Source organism: Neofelis nebulosa, chromosome 1 (genome assembly GCF_028018385.1).
Source record: "Neofelis nebulosa isolate mNeoNeb1 chromosome 1, mNeoNeb1.pri, whole genome shotgun sequence".
In the NCBI taxonomy this organism is placed as follows: domain Eukaryota; kingdom Metazoa; phylum Chordata; class Mammalia; order Carnivora; family Felidae; genus Neofelis; species Neofelis nebulosa.
In genome coordinates this window covers 224286338-224306782 of record NC_080782.1, presented here as the reverse complement: position 1 = coordinate 224306782, position 20445 = coordinate 224286338, and the positions used below count along the sequence as shown (strand labels likewise).

Here is a 20445-nt window from a genome sequence, read left to right as displayed (position 1 = left end):
TGTCTCTCTCTCCATCACAGATACCACTCTTGCTTGAGCCGTTGTGAGGCTCTCGGTGACCCTGTGGCCGTGAGGATGGCTGCACTTCTCCCCTGGCTACCGCCTGCCCGGTTCCCGAACACCTCACATGCCTGCCGTGGGCAGGCCCCACCCAGCCGCACCCCTGCCCCAAGACCCTCCCTCAGCCCCCAATGTCTGTGTCAGGCAAACTCCCCTTGACTCCTTGTTCTCCCCTGCTGGGTCTCCCTGCTGTATGTAGCACGTCAGGACACTCCTCCGTGTGGACCCCTGAGGGCTGGGGCGGCGCTTGTGGGCCCCCGGCAGGGGTCGGTGACATGACCTATCTGGGGCCCTTGCAGCCACAGGCAGAGGCCAGTCACGAAGCTGCCGTTCTCACAGCTTGGTTTCTCCCTCACTTTTAGCTCGGGAATCGGTTCCCACATACTTGCCCTCTTGCCAGACCATCCTCCTCATCGACTGAAGGGGGGAAACTAATAGAAATCCTGAAGAGCTGGCTCAGAGATCTAAGGAAGCCAGACCAGAGTCAACTCAGGGCCAGGGAAGGCAGGCACCAAGGGCCGGTGGGCCTTCCACAGGTTTTCCCCCCCCGTGCAAATTTCTCGATTTGAAAATTTGGTTTTCTTAAAAATGCTGTGTTTAAGATCACCCCGCATTGTTGGTTTGAGGGAAGCAGGGTGGGAAGAGGGAGACGTGCTAATGGGCTGTGCACCTCCGTGCCCCAGGAGAGGGCTCCACCCTGCCTCCATCGTGTGCAGCCCCTTTGTGGCCCTAGGCTCAAAGCATGATTATGGGATAGCACATATTTACATGAACAAATTACATGAGGCCAGTTTACATTTGCTTAAGATTAGGAGTGCCTTCAGTAATGCACGTGGCAGAGAGCCCGGGTGGTTTAGTTGGTTAGTGTCCGACTTTGGATCAGGTCACGATCTTATGGTTTGTGGGTTCAAGCCCCACGTCGGGCTCTGTGCTGACAGCTCGGAGCCTGGAGCCTGCTTTGGACTCTGTGCCCCCTCTCTGCCCCTCCCCTGCTTGCACACTCTCTCTCTCTCAAAAATAAACATTAAAAAAATATTACGCACCTGGCATTCTAGTGCTAGTTTGAAAAACTTCTGTGCTACCCCATTTTACCTCCTAATGACTGCAAAGTTGTAACAACGTCAATAAACACATATAGAAATATCTACGTACGTTCTTGGTGTTCAAGGCAAAATAACCCTCACTCATCATTCATAGAGGAGGAAAACCCAAGTGGACGGTTCCTCAGAGGTGCTCAGATCCAGGCTATCAGTCAAGGCACCCCAGGAAGGGGTTTTCTGGGTGCGCCTGCCCGGAAGGTCAGCGAGTATCGGCTCCATTTGCATCCGTCCTTTTCCGAAGAACACGGGGTGGGCGGAGTGGATGGTACTTCTGGAGTGCAGGGTGTGGGTGGGTTGTCACAAAGGGGCCAGGAGGGAGAGGGGCCACCAGTCACAGGGCCTTGGTGTGAAGGGCAGTCCAGCGACCCCACCCACTGTTCAGTGCCACGCAAGCCATTGTTTTCTTCCCACCTCTCTTCCGATCCATAAAATTGGCTTCCTGAGTTTTTAGCCCTGAAGTCCTTTCTCCTCAGTTGGAAAGTTTCAATACAGTTAAAGCAGACTTACGTGAAAGATAAAGAAAAGAAAAAGGACTACGCGGCCACAGCCCATTTGCTGTGCAGGGCCTGGGGTAAACGGTGGCTCACCTTGGTTTCCAGACTGTGGCTCTCCCCAGGTCTAGACAGCCAGGTGCAGGAGTGGCCCAGAGACTTCCCTTCCCTCCCACGGTTAGCACCAAAGCGGGGCTGTTGGGATGCATGTGGCCGTGCGTTTCAGCTTGACGACAACAATGAGGGACCACAGATGCGGGAAGGTTTCCACAGAGATTTATTTTAAACCGTGGAGGCCACTTTGCATTGAGAGTCTCTTACATTGGTAATGGCTACAGGCATGTTTCAGTCAGAGGGAACACAGTGGGAAAGTGAGCAGAGTTGAAAAACATTCACAACATCCAGCAGCATTTGAACAGAGAACGGGATACAGACATTTTGACATGGTAAGAAATTCTTGCTCCGTCTCACCGGATCAGTCAGGAAGTCAAGGTCGAGCCTGTCCGGTCTGGTTGGTGGACTCTACCGGCAGACAGCATGGCCATGCCGGAGGGTTCTGCTGGAACCACACGTGAGAGATCGGTTCCAGCCTCGGGCTCATTACCTTCTCAGCCTGACCCCTTGGGGAATCTCATTTCAGAAAGAAAGAAAAAGACACCCGAAAAGTGACGTGCCTGCTGCGGCCAGGTGCGGAGGTGGCCGCAGACTGACGGCGTGCACGATGGCAGAGTCCATTTCCCTGGTTATGAAGAGTGGGAGGCAGGCACGAACGTGGAGCTAGCACCTTCCCTGTTGTCCAGTTAGTAACAGTTTTTGTCCTTTTCATATAAAGATTTTCTTTTGCAAAGTGACAGTACGTGAAAAAAAGTCATTAAAAAAGCAAGGCAAATGGCGTCAAACACAAATATATCAAGAGTACCATGGTTACCAGTGACACAAGTGTTTGGTCTATACTTCATACGGGTGGATGCTACTGACCTAAGGCTGCCATCTACCTGGATGGGAAAAAGAAAAGTGGAGACAAATGAAATACTTTTTTCAAACCATTTTCCCTTTTTGTAGTATAGTTCGCCCTCTTCTGATTCCCAGAGAACCGAGGGAGAAAGGTATCAAGGTCAGATTCTAAATCTAATGTCAAAACTAACTTGCGGTTCCCTGACACCGTCTCTCCCAAGAAAGTCAGATACGCTTCTTAAGTCACAAAGGTGGACAGTTTGAGGTATCTATTTTTAATGAGATGGTACCATGATCAAGTTCCACCTTCTTTATCTTCTTCAGACCTCTAGATGGAAACACGCAGCAAGCAGTTTATGTGATGTGACAGAAGACAAAGACATTCCTATGTCAGCCACTAGTCAAACAGTAAACAACATAAATGGAATCACAGGATCGCAGGACTGGAAGGGGTCTGAAGGACGGTCATCAAATTCGATCCCTACTCCAGGCTTCAGCCTCCCTCCTGCTTTGCCGACAAGGGGCTGTCTACTGGCTGTGCAAACATTTCCCGGCACGGGTAACACAGGGAGGAATCCCACTCCAGTACTGGGCAGATCTAATTTCTGAAGACTGCTTTTGGGTGTTAGGCCTAAATAGGTCTCTCAGTGGAAGGGATAATGTTCACGGGCAAAATTACAAACTAAAAACCCCAAGGGTTGGTATGTATGTAATTCTTGGTTGTAAACTTGAGCAGAAGTTGAAAAATGAACACGGGTGCCCTGAATTAAGTTACGGACACACGATACCTGGCTAGCGCAAGACAAAGGCGAACGGATGCAACGGCAAGAACTAGAAAGTGCCGAGCCCCACGGCAGAATGTCGGGGTGCCCTGGCTGGGCAGGGTCGGGTCTCTGAGGTGGGGGCTGCCCGAGCCCTTTTCACAGTCTCTGAATTGAGGAAAATGTTCCCTTCCACGTGGCGAGTGCCACTAGGTGGAGGATTTATCACATTTGCCACACTGTACTGAGATGACCCATTACTTGCGAGAACAATTTAAGGCCAACAGGGAAATTGAGGGCAGCTGCCTGCTTACGCACCGACGGGCTTGGCCACAGTTGTCTAGCACAGTCTCCTCCTGCCCCAGGCAAGCTCTTTCCTTTCTCAAAGGGGAGCAGCCGAGACTGGCCCACCTGCGCAATAAGGGAACTAGCAGGCAAGTTCTCCCAGACCGAGTCCATGCATGCAGCGGTCTCCAGCTCCACCTCACGGCCTCCAGGACGGGGCTGTGCCTCCAGAAACTTCAAAAATTAATTACCAAGGGCCATTTTAACATAACAATCCCAGGTATTTCTAAAGGAAAAACAAACAAACTTTGATACTAGCCTCAGCTGCAGGAAAACTTGACTGTCAAACTCTGAGTGAACCCCTCCTGGCGAACTGTGTGCGGCCTCCCTCCCTGCACGGGCCCGCCCGTAATGACAAGAGCTCGGGCCCCAGGACTGCCGCTTGAGCGCGCGATTATTCTCCGGCAACTCCAAACCACTTGTGGCCTCTGCGTACCAGGCTGATGCCAGATCGTAGGCATTTGTTTCTGTTTCTGCAGCCTACAGGTCACTTCCCGACTCCACTAACCCCACCTCCACCTTTAACTGGCTCAGAAACCCTTTCTGCTGGGGGAGGGGCACCCTGTGCAGAACTCCCTGGGGGGGGGGACCTCAAGCATGCTCCTTTCACTGAATGAACTACATGGGACTGAAATGACCCATCTGCTCCCCGTGTGGCCTCTGCCCAGGCCAGGAAGTGGACCCCAGCACCCCAGGGCCTAGCTCAAAGCCCTCGTATGTGGTGGACACTCAACAGATGGCTCAAGTGGACTACGATCTCTAGGAGCACCTAGAGAACTCTGTGCTTCCCAGTCAACTTGCTAGATACCCACTTTCAGTTAAAATTTACTATTATTTTATTTTTATTTAAAAAATTTTTTTAATGTTTATTTTTGAGAGAGACACAGAGCGCAAGCAGGAAAGGGGCAGAGAGAGAGACACAGAATCCGAAGCAGGCTCCAGGCTCTGAGCTGTCAGCACAGAGCCTGACTTGCGGCTCGAACCCATGAGCCATGAGATCATGACCTGAGCCGAGGTCGGATGCATAACCGACTGAGCCACGCAGGCGCCCCAAAATTTACCATTATTTTAAAGGAGAGAAAAAGAAGACTGTTTGGGCAAAGTGCTTTTACTTTAAAATATATATCTTAGTGAAGGAGATCGCTTACATACAATTAAACAATGAAAAGGCCAAAGCAAAGGAATCTCATTTAATGAATATTTGTGGCCAGTAACTTTGGTACACAGTTTAGAGCTATCCCTTTACTTAAAAGTCAAAATCCAGGCTTTAAAAATTGATTTTTAAGCAAAAATAAATTATGCTTTTTAAAAATGAATCTGGGGCACCTGGGTGGCTCAGTCGGTTGGGCTCAGGTCATGATGTCGTGGTTCATGAGTTCGAGGCCCATGTCCGGCTGTGTGCTGACTGACAGCTCAGAGCCTGGAGCCTGCTTCGGATTCTGTGTGTCTGTCTCTCTGTCCCTCTCCCACTTGCACTCTGTCTCTCTCAAAGATAAATAAACATTAAAAAAAAAAAGAAATGAATCCCAAACCATGAAAAGGTGATCACGTTCCCTAAGACTGACTGACTCAAGGCTAGCCTTCAGACAAAAGGGAAGATGAATTTTCAACACCTTCGGATTTCCACTTGGATTTGGCTGCTGGGGTGGTCCATGGAGAAGAGCGCCAGAATGAGTTTATTCTGATCAAGACCAGCAATAGTTGCCTCATTGAGCAGTACCCACCCACTCGTAAACAAGGCTGGAGCCAAAAGAAGTGTCAGGTTCCCCTATAAGAGCATCAAATCTGGTTCCCAAGAGCTGCTTGGAAGTCACTCCTCCTGGTCATGCCATTACTAGTTAAGGTCCAAAAGCAACTGTTCCTCAAAAACTCTTCTTTTAGGTTCTCTTGTTTACACCTCAGCTGTATCCAACTGCCCGGTGTGACTACATGTTTTCTGCTTGGAACATTCTAGATCTCTGAAGATCCCTTCCAGTTTTGTGATTTTATGATTCCTTGAATAATTCAAACAACCAAATGAGAAATAGGTCATTGACTGACCGCATATAAAAAGACATGCAATTCCAAGTGCTTAATTTAAAACGACTTTTGCTACTTTGGACACAAACCCAGGCAGCTAGAGGTTCCAGTAACATTTCTTTGGAGAAACTGAGAGCAGGTGATTGGTTTTATCCTACCAAACGAAGAATAAGTCTGTGCATGACATGTGTGCAGTTTTGCCAGTTTCAGGTAAGGCATCACTTGCCGGAACTGGTCAAGTAACAGAGCAAAAACATATGTAAAGTGCAATTCCAATAGGGCAAAACAAGAACTATGACAGTTAACCTGGACAGGAGCAGAGCCAAGTGCTGGTGCCAGCCTTCACTCCTAATGGGTGAAGCCTCCAGCCACAAAATGCGTGGAAGACACGCACCACCCGCGTCTCTCTCTCCATGAGTTACAAAAATGGTGGAGGCACTCAATGTAAAACTCAAAGAATTCACAGTATCACAAACACGCACAGCTGGTTTGCTAAGCACTTCTCACCAAATTCAAGCACCCACACAGACGAGGAAAAAGGAAAAGGCGGAGCAGCGGATGCCATGATACATCTGTGGTTTCCGATCGCGACTCTCATCGGTGGGGTGTCGAGTGGTTTCGACCTCCGAGTGGCTCTGAGGGCTGGGGTCTCGCCGTGCTGGGAGGGAGGTGGCTGCAGTGAAGTGCAGGGTCACGGACCAGGGCGACCGCGGTGTACACTCGTGACCCCATAGGGGCAGGCAGCTTCCCCGGTGGGGTGTGAGCTCGTCTAGACCTAGCTCACATCCACGTCAGGCTTGAGGGGCACTGGTCTACCGCTTCCCTAACACTTCTCCCTCTCCGTATACAGGCCACGCTCCAAAACCCAGGAAGGGAAAACAGATTAATTTCTATTACTCATTTCCAATGTACAACTTAGTAAGCGGCTCCAAGATCTAGTAGTAGACTATGATATAGATATTTGAATATTTGAATTCCCTTTTTAAAGCTCTCTCACAATCATGCAGAAAAGACTCGGATTAGTTATAACAGGCAACTGATGGTAAGCAAGGGTCATGTGGAAGGGGACAGTGATGTGACCGGCGGTAACCGCTTCTGTGGGCGTGCGCACACGCACGCGCAATCTTAGCGTTTGGGCACGTGAGCTCATCCGGTCTGAGGTCTCGGGTGATGGCCACCGTTACTCTGGCTGCACGGGGCGTGCGCACTGGTCCTGCGTCCCAGCGCTGCAGCAGCAGACCCTCTCTAGGAAGCCCCCTCCCCGCGTCCTACACGGGCCAGTGTCAGGGGTCTTCAGAGAATGGGAGTAGGGCAGCCACGTAAGGCTGGTAGTACTTTTCCTGGTTGGAAAAAAAAGCCCGAAGTGAAAGAAAAATCAGGAGCACTTCAAATACTACCACCAAAAAACTGTCAAATCAGGAATGCACAAGCTAATATGGATAGTGAAGGGCAAGTCATTGGCCTGTTTACCGGCGAGGCTTGATTTAACCTGGTGATCTCGAGACTTAGTGATCCCCGGCCGCCCCTGCCAGGGGAGGGTGACGAGGCGGTACATGTAAAGCGCGCACAATGGGGCAGGCTCATCGTGCATGCCTGCTGCTAACGCAGTCTGGCTTTACAGGTGAAAATAAGATTCCTAAAAGGGACTTCAATGGCCTGAGGTGAGTCACTACACGTAAGAGTATTTCACTTCATCAAGTCTGTCTGGATTCCCTTCAACTGAGAGCTCTTCAGGTTCATTTTCTAAGCTCCCCACCCACTTTTTAAAAAATTTTTAACATTCCCAATTGGAACACAGTATGAGCTGTACGACTCGGTACCTTTTACGTCTCAGATCACACAGGTTTAGTACGAAAGTGTGCACAGTGTTCTGAAATACATTAAGATCAAAATCTTTAAATATCTAGTTTTTAAAGGGGAAGAGAATACAGATGGTGAGTAGAGCAGGATACGATCTCGCAGTAATGAACACATTCAAATTCAGAGGTGCAGCGCAGAGAAACACATCTTACAGATGCTTCCCCCCCACCCCCCCGAAGGTCATGGGTTTTTGTTTCGTTGTGTTGTGTTTGTTTCGAATATTGTGAGCGAGGAAGAGCTATGTGAATAAAGCCAAAACAGAAAAGGCTCAGACAGCTCCAACTGAATTAGAAATGACCCAGGCACTGCGAGTTGAAGCTCTGAGTTACAATCACCCACCTCTGTGGGGACAGTGGTTGGGAGCAGCTTTCTCACAGCCTTTTTGTAACGTAGGAAAGACGGAGACACGGAGGCAGAAGCACAAGGTCACGTCTACTCAGAACATGAGCGAGTGAGACGTGTCAAAGGGATAACTCTTCATGTGATTCAAGAACTCGGTTGGAAAACCCACATGAATGGTTTCCCAGCTCTCTCTGTTGAAGAGGATTTCTGTGAAAGCGGAAACGCTGAGAAGAAAGAGCGTAAATATAAACACACTGGCAAAGAGCCGATGAAGCGGAGAGTAGGTAACAGAAGAAAAAGACGCTGACCACAGAATATGTGCCGGAAGTGAAGAAAACATGGAAACGACTTTATAATGACCAAAAATACCCTGAACAGATGCCTCCGTCATCTCTCCAACACGCAAAGCAACAACTAAAACGAAGTGTTGAAAATGTAAAAATTAAACACCCCACACAAAGTTTTCAGTATGCTCAAAACAATGTAGCACAGCCAGACTGTATAAACCATTTGCTAAAAAAATATCTTCTTTTATATCGTATGAACGCGTTGAAAGGCTCCCTCGCCAGCGTTCACTCACGAGCTCACCCCTGTACGCGTTGCTACCCCGTCAGCTCAGCCCCGCTCTGCAGTTTCTCTCGAATTCTCACACGTCCGCTTGCAGCTCCAGTAATGATGTGGATTAGAACAACCGTTTCTTGAGTAAGTACGATCTTTGTGATGCCTGTAGTGTCATCAAGACACGACTGGGGTCATATCCCACAACTGTGAAAAGGAAAAGAGAACATCTGATGAATTAAAAATTCAATTGTGCGAAGGATAAACAGTCCCCATCGAATGCAAGTGAACGTTTTGACAAGCAACTAGGAACTATGCTAACGTGCTTTCTAAATCTATTAAGTAGTATTTTGCCATGAAAATGTTTCACGTAAACTTTAAAACCGTGGCTGTGGGGAATTTCAATCCAGCCAGTGGAAAATAAGGCAGATCAGATTGACTTAAGGGGCAAGGGAACAGACGTGTGTTAGGCACCCAATGGGCGCCAGGGATGTGCTGTGTCCTTTCTGTATCTTCCCTCATTCAGTCTTCTCAAGGTCCTCTAAGATGTCTCATTTTCAAAAATGAAGGAACCAAGGCTCCCAGACTTGACTTCTAACTTGCTCCAAGTCACAGAGGCCTAGTGGCTTCGAAGGGGGTTATTGTAGCCACCGCATCCTGTGGCCGCCTCCAAGAAGGGCCCAGAGTGGGCCGGTGCGCCGGGCGAGCCTGTGCCTGTTTGTCAGGGGTGGCGCAGCTGTGGCCCCTCCTGTCCTGGGCCTCTGCTGTAGTACCAAATCCATGCGGTCCAGCACAGTCCTCAGAGAGGCCCTGGAGGAATGCTTCTGGATTAATTGATCTCACGCGGGAAAGATCTCGTTTATTTCTTGTTGGTTTACCTGAGTCCTTCCTTTCCTTCAATGCTCGGCTCAAACCCCACCACCTTCCTGAAGCCATCTCCAGCAGCCCCATCCCCCTCCACTGAATTCTTCAGGTAATTCTTGCCTGTATCACTCTTTTGGCTGCTGAACACATGACCTATTAGTAACCGTCAAAAAGACAGAGTACGTCCCCAGTAGGCTACCCGCTGCCTGCAGCCAAGAGCCACGTCTGATTTTGGTATGTGAAGCCCGTGTCCTGGCATGGGGCCTGGCACATAATGGGTTCTCAAAAACACTCACAGCTGAGAGTAACCTTGTGAGCAGACCTCACACAGTCTTGGGGCTCCGGTATATTTACACAGGGCCAAAGATGGAAAGCTTCTAAAATGAGATGACATCCTACCTTAATAACCTTGTCAGTTCCAGAAGTCAGTAACCATCCTCTGGTTGCATCGAAATGCACATGCACAATGTTATGTTTACTGTCATGGAAGGTAGCCGTGGGTGCACGTCTGGAAGGAGCAAAGTAAGTTTCCGAGAGTGAAAAGTAGTGACACATGAATGAAAGAGACCTGAGGTGTCATTAAGCTCTAATTTGCAGCCAAATGGCTAAGACTGCTTCACATTATTTATTATTATTATTTTTTAATGTTTATTTATTTTTGAGAGAGAGTGCCAGATTATAAGCAGGGGGAGGGGCAGAGAGAGAGGGAGACACAGAATCCAAAGCAGGCTCTAGGCTCTGAGCTGTCAGCACAGAGCCCAATGCAGGGCTCAAACTCATGGGCCACGAGATCATGACCTGAGCTGAAGTTGGACGCTCAACCAAATAAGCCACACAGGTGCCCCTATTTTTTAATTTTTTTAAAATTTTATTTTTAAGTAAAGTCTGTACCCAACATGGGGCCCCAACTCACAACCCCTAGGTCAAGAGTTGCATGCTCTACCGACTGAGCCAGCCAAGTGCCCCAAGACTTACTCACTTTAAAATTACTCTTCATATCTACTATTAGTCCCTGGGAACCTGTTAATGATTTTTTTTCTTAAGGTGCAACGATTCTTCTCTTCTCCAGAATGGGAAAGAGATGATGACATTTCCCAAAGTCTTACGGATTACTTGTTGCTCTGATAGAGCCTATGAAAATCTCTATTGATGCTTTTGACAAATCTTAAAACAAACGCCTCAGTGCTTTTGCTAAGTCTCAGAAGAACTTGCTGGTACCTGTGCCTATTAACAACAAAAAGCACACCTGTTACAAAGCCTAAGATACTATTACCATTCTAACTGAAGGGCTGCCCAATCTATTTCCTTGTGTTCCTGGTGTTAACTTGCAGGCTTCTTAGTTTTTCTATGGTGTTCTAACTCTTTAACCAGTAAAACAACCTATCAACAAACATCATTATTTGTTTTGTATTTTTTCATCTGTGCTTTTTTTTTTTTTTTTTTTTTTTGGTAAGAAGGCTTGTCAACTGCCTAGGTTGTCTAGAGGCAAAGCAGAAGAGGCAGGACAAACGGTGACATGGGGAGGAGGGGGAAGGAGGGACATAGGGAAGGAAACGGCTGTCCTCTCCTCGTGTTTCAAGGGGGCCCACTCTGCAGTGGGCTCTCTGAAGACGGTTGTTACCTGTAGCTAAGTCTGCAGCACAGATCTTGAGTATTCTAAAACGGTCACTTTCAAATATTTGGAATTCAAGATTTAGGTTCAATGTGCTGTTGCCTAGGCTATCTGGGTCTGTGTCTTTATCTATAAAATGAAGAATTAATTCAGAATATCTCTAAAGTTTCTTGCAGCTCTCTAATGAAAAGAATTCTCTTATGAATTCCATCACATATGATGAGTGGAAAATAATCAATGAATATAAATGCTTATTGATGCAAGGGCATCTTAATTTATATTTGATATGGATAAATAAGAAGGAAAAAACACATAAATTAGGGTTATCTGTAAGAGAATGCTTTGGTTTATTAATTGCCAAGAATTTCCTTTAAGTGCTAACTTCCTCCGGTGCATTTTAAATGTGTTTCTATCTACGTGCCGCTTACAAGACACCTATCTTATACTTAAAACGATTCCACTGTAGACAAGGTACGGGAGTAGGTGGGGGAGAATCGGGCAGGTAAGTTCCTCAGGAGAGCGTGCCGTCATCCATTATATAAGGGGAACGTGTTGCAAAGCATTCTGTTTACTCCTGGGGCACTTTGGAAGTAGCGGCATTCAAGGGGTAACACAGATGTGCCCCTCCACGTACACACCCCAACGCTGACGTGCAGTAACCTAAGGTCCTAGGTTATTGGGCAAGACCAACAAGCAAGACTGAGTAGCTGCACGGCCGGCAGTCCTGGCCTCTTAGGTAAAGTGGCTTAGCGATTTTGGAGAAGACACCAACTTCTGGAGCCTGTGAGCTGATTCAGCTCCTATAAAGATACCAGCTTGGGCTAGAAAGTGAAGCTTGGGCTCCTACACTCCTGAGCAACCCTTAAGGAAATAAACAGACAGAAGGGTTTGCTGGAAGAACATCTGTTTGCATTGCAGTGCACATGTCCTTGGGGGTGGAGAAAAGCACAGAAGACATGAATTCTTCACGTGTACTCCCTTTTCCTGTCTCGTAAGAGAACACGTATCTCTTGGAAGGAAGGAGGGCTTTACCCACTTGCCATGGTCTATATTCTATAAATTTTTTTAAGTTTACTTATTTATTTAGAGAGGAGGAGGGGGGAAGCATGAGAGAGAGGGGGAGAGAGAGAATCCCAAGCAGTGAGGCTCAATCCAATGAACCATTAGGTCATGACCTGAGCCAAAACAAGGACACTTAACCACTGAGCCACCCAGGCGCCCCGCCATGGTCTACATTCTAAACCAGCAGGAACGAGGACACCGTTGGTCACGGCTGAGGTGCCGAGGGCAGCTTCCCAGATCACATTCTCTCCTTCACCCTGACAGCCCTGCGCATTGCTGGAACTCACTCTTCATCGGTGATGGCCTCGTGGCAGCTGTCACAGACCCTCACTTCAAACTCGAAGCCCATCAGGGGGATGGAGGAGCGCTTGGAGCTGCACTTGCCGCAGACGGCCTTCCCACACTTGCGGCAGTGGTGCTGGTGGGAGAGAGAGCGCACGCTTGCTGTGGCTCCCACGCCTCTGCCTTACCAGGCTCAGGCGTGGTCAACAGCATTCAGGGGAGGATGTTAAACAAGAGCGCCCCAGAAAACTGAAGGAACACACCAGGCGTGTTCTCTTCGGGGCTCTTTATTCAAATGGAAAGCTGCTGGGAAGACATCTGCTCGTGCCACCGCACCCACCCCTTCCCCCACCCCTACCACAGCCCCCTTTTGCCCATTCTCGGTCCTTCCCAGCCATCATTAGTAGGAGCTCCACAGATTATGCTGCTGGATGAAGGAGAACATGAGTGAAGCCCAATTCATGCTCAGGCCATGCTCAGGCTGGGTGACTAACACTGATTTCCTTGGGGAGGACCAAATCCAACCTCGAATCAGACTGAAAATGCTCTATTATTATGAGTAGATCTAAATGACGAAAACTAAAATGGCAGGAGAGAAAGTGAAATTATTAAGAAGAAATAAATACCACTTACATAATTTCATGGTTTGGTACCACTACGAGCTAAGCATGACCCCTCTAATTTTAAGACGTATTTCGGTAGACGCCACTAGAATTCTAAAATCACATCCCTTAACTACTTGGAACAAGGCACTACAGAAACTGAACCCAGAAGGAATGAGCTGCAGTCGATAAGGGAATAAATTAATGTGCAGTCACAAAGTGGCTGCAGGGTTATAACTGACCCCTCCCGCCCCCCGCACCGTCCCCGCCAACTTCTGCCCAGGGTGCTGGTTCTTCTAAGATCACAGGTGAAGTTATTTCCGCTCTATTACATTCTGATGAGGGATCTGTATCACCCACCTGTCTTAGGCCAATTTTCTTACTGTCCCACATTTGCTTGAAGTTCCAGAAGAAAGGCTGATCACATTTTTGGCAGGAGTCACTGTCCAACCATTCAGGGGTCTTGTGAAATAAAGCACGCAACAGGACACAGTGAGGAGCAGTGAGGACAACGAACGATTAACACCGATGAAAGTTACAGAATCAAGATGTGTTTACAAGAAACAGAGGTATGATTGCTCAGTTAGTCATTGAAAAAATATTCACTGAATGCCTATTGTGCGTCGAGCCCTGGGGGACGTAGTGGTGAATTAAACGTAGTGGTGAATTAAAGCGTCGAGCCCTGGGGGACGTAGTGGTATGTCATCATGGAGCTTATAACTTATCAGGGAAGACTACACAAGAAAATATTATGAATGTCAATTACTTAAATAAGTGGAAGTGCAAAGGCCTGAGAAGGCGACGCGGAGTACCATGAGAGCGGAACAGCACAGGCTGGGGCTCAGGCGCATTCAGGGATGGCTGGGGCCACACCACACAGAGTTCTGAGAGCCATGGTGACTTTATCACATATTCTCAGATCGTATATCTGCTCTGGCTGTATATAATTATGTGTAACTGCACATGACACATACACACAGCTACCTGTGTGGGAAGGATACAATGTGGCCTCAGTGGGTACTCAGGGAAGCCGCATGTCCACCGTCCGCTCACGGCAGGGCCCAGCAAGGGTGCAGGCTTTGCCCTTTGCCTCATGGACCACATACTATTCCACCTCTGTTCACTATTTCCCAACCCCATCACGAGTACTCGAAACTGTATCAAATGCGTTTAAAAGATGTATTAAGCTTAAAGTTATTCCTTAGCAAATCTTTACGGATTATGCAAATGGTGACTCTACATCTGTTTCTAGAGTTCCATGTTCAACTCTGTACATTTCATCATTTGGCAGAGAGACTGATCTCTTTCCACCTATCACTGAACCCAAGGAACCTGGACAAATATATCCAACTCCAGGGTTTCTCAAAAGTGAATTCCAGGAAACTCCAATGTGACTCGCAGGCCACTTACTATATAAAAGAAGCCTGAGATCAGATAAGTTTCAGAAATGTGGCAAACAACAGCCCGCCCCCTCTCTCTACGAGATTCAACGGACAGCAGCATAGCCAAGGCTCGGAAAGGCTTTTGTCTGTTGATGTAATCCTTTTCCAAAGAAGACCTGTTACAGAACAGATTTGGGGGGTTAGCCTATTCTCCCATCTCCAAGCAGAAATGAACCTAAAGCTATACACACGGTCTCAAAAAAGAAAAGTAAAAAGATGACATTTTAGGAGTTCCAATTCTTGGTTTATTTATTTTAGCAAAACCAAAGAGTTATTAGGAAGTAAGCCTTGATTTGCTTTGTAATTTGCATGCTCTAATCAGTTTAAAGACAGATTTGACAAAGTAATACAAAGTTTTCAGGCAGAAACATTTTATCCCTGAAAGACTTATCTATGTTGTGATTTTTCAAAACACTTATGATGCAGGAAAATTCACAAAAGAGTCACATACACACACTACTGCATCTTTTGTAAGGAAGCATACAGGTTCAGGACATGTATCAAATGCATCACAGTGGGTGTCTATGAGGGGGAAATGGGAGTGAGGATCAGGAAAAGGGAACAAAATCAGCATGTGTGGTATGATTCCATTTTTTATCCACCCCCCGCCCCCCGCAATGCTTGTACATGTGTATTTGCAGAGCAAACTATAAGGAAGGACTTTTGCCAACATGTTACGGGTGATATTTCTGGGATGGGTGACATGTTTTCTATTTGTTAATGAGTACTCTGTGATTTTTCTACAAAGAACATGCATTGTATATACGTCTAAAAAATGGTAACGATTCTTGACAAAACAGGTTTCACGAACAAGAGAAACACAGGTTTAGCCTATGAGACGTCAACTCGATGCGTGCTCAGCCACTCGGTCTCCCTCTGCTGCCCAACGCCAATCACCTCTGACTGCTTCCACTGCTCACGAGCATAGGGTGGCTTCTCTTGTTCACCTGGTCTTTACTTGTGGTGTTTCCTGTTCTGGTCGGAGCACATCCGGGCCCCATCAATCTTTCATTTCAGCGCCATGTCCTTGCACAAACTCTCTGCTGAGAAAGCCAACAATGGTAACGTCCCTTCCTAAATACCCGGCACTAATGTTCTATCTTGCAGCAACTACGATCGAATCCTTCATACCATTTAATAACAGAAAAGACCCGCATGTCTTTTCTTCCAGAAAGTCAGCCAGCACAGGGACTGCTTCCTTACAAGTCTCCAGCCTCCTGAATTAAGCACCCTGAATAGCACTTGCCAGGACCCAGAAGCTCCACAGATACATCTCAGGTCTTTACATGTCTAAAAGATGACCCTTACAAAAACTGGCTGGAACTATCACTCAAAGAAGAAGATTCAACAGTCAGCAAGTACCAAGTGCCCCTATATCCGCATGTCAAAGGGTGTAACTTAAGCAAGATGACTCAAAGGACAGCCCATCAACCACCTGGTTTCATCTCTGGAAACCACATCATTATCCTCTTTGGGGCCTCTGTCCATCAAGGGTGGAGGCTGCATGCACTGAGGGAAAAGAGCCCGGTGGCTCCCCCTCTCCTGGTGTGGTCAGTTAGGCCTGGGAAGAAGTCAGGACAGACTAGGTGTGACCGTCCCTCACCCAAAGCAGGCTACAGCACAGAATCCACAGTCACATGGACGGCCTGGCTGGCGTGGTCACCGCACACTGCACCGATTTCCCTGCTGTTACACTGAAGGGGCCAAGCGGTGCTTTCAAAAGCCATATTCTGCAATTCCCCACTTCCAAAGCGTAATGATCATTTTAATTAGTTACTAATAGAACTCCCATGGATTTATGGTTTGGGCAAGTCAGGCTTTAATCTTCTTAAGCATTTAATTACTGGCATTTGAAAGGCATTACATTGTGGATAATAGCAACTACTCTCTTGAAATGAGATCGGGGTGAGGGCGTGGAAAGAAGTTGGGAAATTGCTTTTGTCTTTTTAAAGTGTTGCTTTTCTAAGTCTTGCACCCTGCAAAGAAATAAATTAGAAGAATATACACTGTCAGAGGGAAAGTTCATCCCGCATAATTCTAGGGAAATGAGAAAATGGTTAACTTCAAAGTCCTTGTCAAAGGGGATATTCAGTAAACAGATCAGTTGTTAAGATGCTCAAAGATGAAAAAAGAAAACTCATAAAGAAAGAATCCTATGATAAAACTTAAATGTATGCTTAAAAATGACAAAGTATATATTTATATCTGGAGAATGGTTAAAAGCACAAAAATAGTTATTTCTGATATTTCTACTAATATCAAACTAAAAAGACTCTGACTTCATCAAGTACCATTTCTCACACGTTAGCCACCGTTCTCTAACATAAAGCACATGAGTTTTCTATGATCCTAGGGCACTTTAGGGAGTAATCGCCTGAAAATAGATGGTTCCCTTTTCCCACCTGAACTTTGGTTATGAATGGAGCAACAGATTCAAAGTCTGAACAGCTTAGTCTCGGTCGAAATTCTTATGAAATCTCTCTTGCATGAATGGTACATGCCAATTTGTGAGGGGTACAAAAAATGGAATTTCCTTTTGTACGGAAAAAATTTTTTAATGTTTGTTTGGTTTTGAGAGACAGAGAGAGACAGAACCTAAGTGGGGAAGGGGCAGAGAGAGAGGGAGACACAGAGTCCGAAGCAGGCTCCAGGCTCTGAGCTGTCAGCACAGAGCCCGACACGGGGCGTGAACCCACAAACCGTGAGATCACGACCTGAGCCGAAGTCGGACACTCAACCGACTGAGCCACCTAGGCGCCCCTGAAAATTTTTTATTCTCTGACATAACATGTCTTATTTCACAGTTTAATCATAAAATAGAGCAGAAATGAGCAGCAGGGGAGGCTGAGGCATTCCTCGGCAGACCCAGAACTGCACAGTCCAGCCCAGCGGCCATGGAGTGGTCCCGTGACCTGCTGTGACACGTACCTCCTGCCTCTCCACGTCCATGTTCCAGACCACAATCCCACCATCACCACCGCAGGAGATGAGCTGCCGTGTGTGCTGCGCATAGGAAAGGGCCTGGACTTTGTCACTGCAAAAGAAAGCAAAAGTCAGTGACAGTTCTGGAGAGCAAATGAAAGCCCTAAAGGCAGGAAGCCCAGCAAAGTCAATCAATGCGCATGCTCACCCTTGAGCCCCAAGCACAGGTCTTAGAAATCAGATGGAATCAAAATGTTTAAGATGCTGAGGCCCAGGAAGACAGAGTTTTTGTCAGTTACCAACACTTAAGGGAAAAAAAGCTGATTGTTGAACTCAGTGTAAGATAGTACTATCCCTTTCCTTAATTGATTTATTATATATAAAATCTGTGGCACATGTTTGTGCTGTATATGTTCTAAAGTCATGATTTTACCTTTAAAAAAATTTTTTTACTTTAGAGAGTGCGTGAGGTGGGGAGAAGGACAGAGGGAGAGAGGGAGGGAGGGAGGGAGGGAGAGAGAGAGAGAGAGAGAGAGAGAGAGAGAGAGAGAGATATTCAGTAGGCTCCACGCTCAGTGTGGAGCTGGACACAGGGCTCAATCCCACCACCCTGGGATCACAACCTGAGCTGACATCAAGAGTTGGATGTTCAACCGACTGAGCTACCCAGGTGCCCCTGATTTTACCTTTTATAAGAAAAGCATCCTTTTTTTAATGTTGATTTTTGAAGGAGAGAGACATAGAGTGCAAGTGTGGGAGGGGCAGAGAGAGAGGGAGACACAGAATCTGAAGCAGGCCCCAGGCTCCCAGCAGAGAGCCCAGTGTAGGGCGTGAACTCGTGAACTGTGATATCATGACCCAAGCTGGAGTTGGATGCATAACCGACTAAGTCACCCAGGCACCCCCCAAAAGTATCCTTTAAGAGCACTGGAGGTCATTCATCGGAATGCCCACTGCATTCCTGCCAGATCCAGGTAAACCATGTTGCTTGAGGTGTGAGGCACATCATGGTGGCTTAAGCCAAAGGGTGCCATTTCTTGGCTTCCAGAGTGAAACCAAAGCAGCAATAGACTTGAGTTTTGCTGACTCTCTATTTTCTCTAGTTTTCATTTCCTCTCTACTCATTTTGTGTTTTATTTTTCTTTCTAGTTCATACATGGCTGATGAATTATTCCTTCTTGGGGAAAGCCAAGACCAGTTCCGTGGTCTGACAACTTGAGCATCACTAACAAAAAGTTATATACATTATTCTCCATTGGGTGAGGGAATAGGAAACTGGGTTCTTGGTTGTTTCTGATTATGTTTCTATTTTGAGCTCAAATCAATTAAGGATTCTGTGCCCACTGGGAAGGAGAACAACTCCTTGAAATCTGGACTGGGGTTTTTTTTGTGTGCTTTCGTGTTTCCTTTTGCCCTGCAGCTGAAGTTGTGGAACAGATGCTGTTAAAGCCCCGTGTGTCTGTGTCTACACTTCAGTAAGGCCTGTCCCTCTCGTATATGGAGTATTATTGTATTTCCAGAGGGTGTCAATAACTTAGATTACAGTATTATTTCTTTTTTCTTGTTTTAATTTCTCTTCTTTTTAGATTATAGTACTTCTTAAATTATAAGAACTTGTTCTATTTGGCTTATAAAGAGAAACAAATGTTTATAGAAATTCATTCTTCCTAAACTTAACAGAAAAAAAGGAAATTGAGCCTCTAAAACTTTAAGTTTACTAGACTTAAAAATTATTTTACACAAAATACTAACTCAATAACATTTTAAGAACCTAAGTTCAGAGAATTGAGGCTAATTCTTTGGCAAGTGAGACTAGTATGGTTACATTTTAAAACACAGCTAGTCCTTTTCTTATTTATCAGTGTTAAGTATAACACAAGTGTACAACTTATTTTAATGGGGTTGATTTCTTATAAGTGTATATAGGATAACTGGTCAAACAAGCGAATATGATGCCTATATAATGCTTAAGACTATTAAAAATATAAATTCGTGTTAAACTCAACTGAATTAATTGTTTTGATAAAGTTTCTCTATAACTAGCAATTATGTGCTATGGCACATCAACTTACAGATAATCCCTAAGATCTTTAGGTAACTTAAAATGGATTACTATTAGGTTGAACTAATTGATAAACAATCACTAGATACCCACTTAGATAATTTCCAAGTAAGTCAGAATACTGAAACTTTGATTACAAAGTATAGTATTAAGCTTATATATACTTCCTTTTTATTTTGTACATCCTAGACAGGCTGCAACTTAGGTGAGTCACCAATGAACACGTCCACGTGTGCCACCGTAAGGAGACATAAAAGTGGCATATGTTGCAAGAGAAATTTCTGTGGTGTGCGCTCCTGAGCTTTGCTGGTCTGCTCGGATGCTTGTATGTGACAGCTTTCAATTACTCACATCCTTCCTCCTCCCAATTTTCTCTAGGAGATATACACTAGTTACTTTGGTTAATTATTATAATTAAAATGGATGGTTTATGGATGGACTATACCAGGGGCAGTAATGGAAACAAGATATGACGATGTGTGGGCTTTGGTTTTTCAAAGAGAAAACAGAACAGTTTTGTCTTAAAGCAATGGTTCTCGAACTTTTTTGTCTCAGGACCCCTTTGCACTCTTAAAACTTATTTGAGGACACCAAAGAGCTTTGGTTTAAATAAGTGATAACTATCAATATTTATTGTATATGAAGTCAGAATTGAGAATTAAAAAAAAATATCGATTCATTTGGAATTAGCAACGAATCCATTCCATCTTAATATAAATCACATATATTTGATGAAAATTAACTGTACTTCCCAAAGTGACAAATTTTGATGACAAAAATGGCACTGTTGAACATTTCTGCCATTCTTTCTAAATAGTATGTGGCTTCACAGGAGCGAGCCAGATAACCATCTCTTTCTGCATTTATTCTGATGCCACTCGTCATGCAGCCTCTGGAAAACTCCATTGTACGTTTTTGAGAGAATATGGATGAATAAGGCAGTTCTAAAGTAAAGTATAAATTTGTTCCAGAATATGAGAAAGAAAAATGAAGGATAAAACTTGGAACGTGAATTTTATTTGCTTTGGTTTATAATACTCGAGTCTGAAAAAAGAGCAATAAAATGCATTAAAATCTTGGCGTAGTTCCCTCAGTTTTGATGGCCTG

At 45.9% G+C, this 20445-nt stretch overlaps 1 protein-coding gene across 1 annotated transcript in view; it reads right to left on the bottom strand.

Annotated features, from left to right (window-relative positions):
• Positions 1 to 8247: 8247 nt before the first annotated feature.
• Positions 8248 to 20445, bottom strand: part of WDFY2 (WD repeat and FYVE domain containing 2) — a 175874-nt gene continuing 163676 nt past the window's right edge. Inside the window, exons 9-13 of the mRNA XM_058686378.1 lie at positions 17283 to 17388; positions 13273 to 13374; positions 12316 to 12446; positions 9754 to 9862; positions 8248 to 8697 (exon numbers count right to left, since the gene is read on the bottom strand). Of these exons, the coding sequence (XP_058542361.1) occupies positions 8668 to 8697; positions 9754 to 9862; positions 12316 to 12446; positions 13273 to 13374; positions 17283 to 17388 (478 nt within the window). The 3' untranslated portion in view covers positions 8248 to 8667. The remainder of the gene's footprint in view (positions 8698 to 9753; positions 9863 to 12315; positions 12447 to 13272; positions 13375 to 17282; positions 17389 to 20445) is intronic.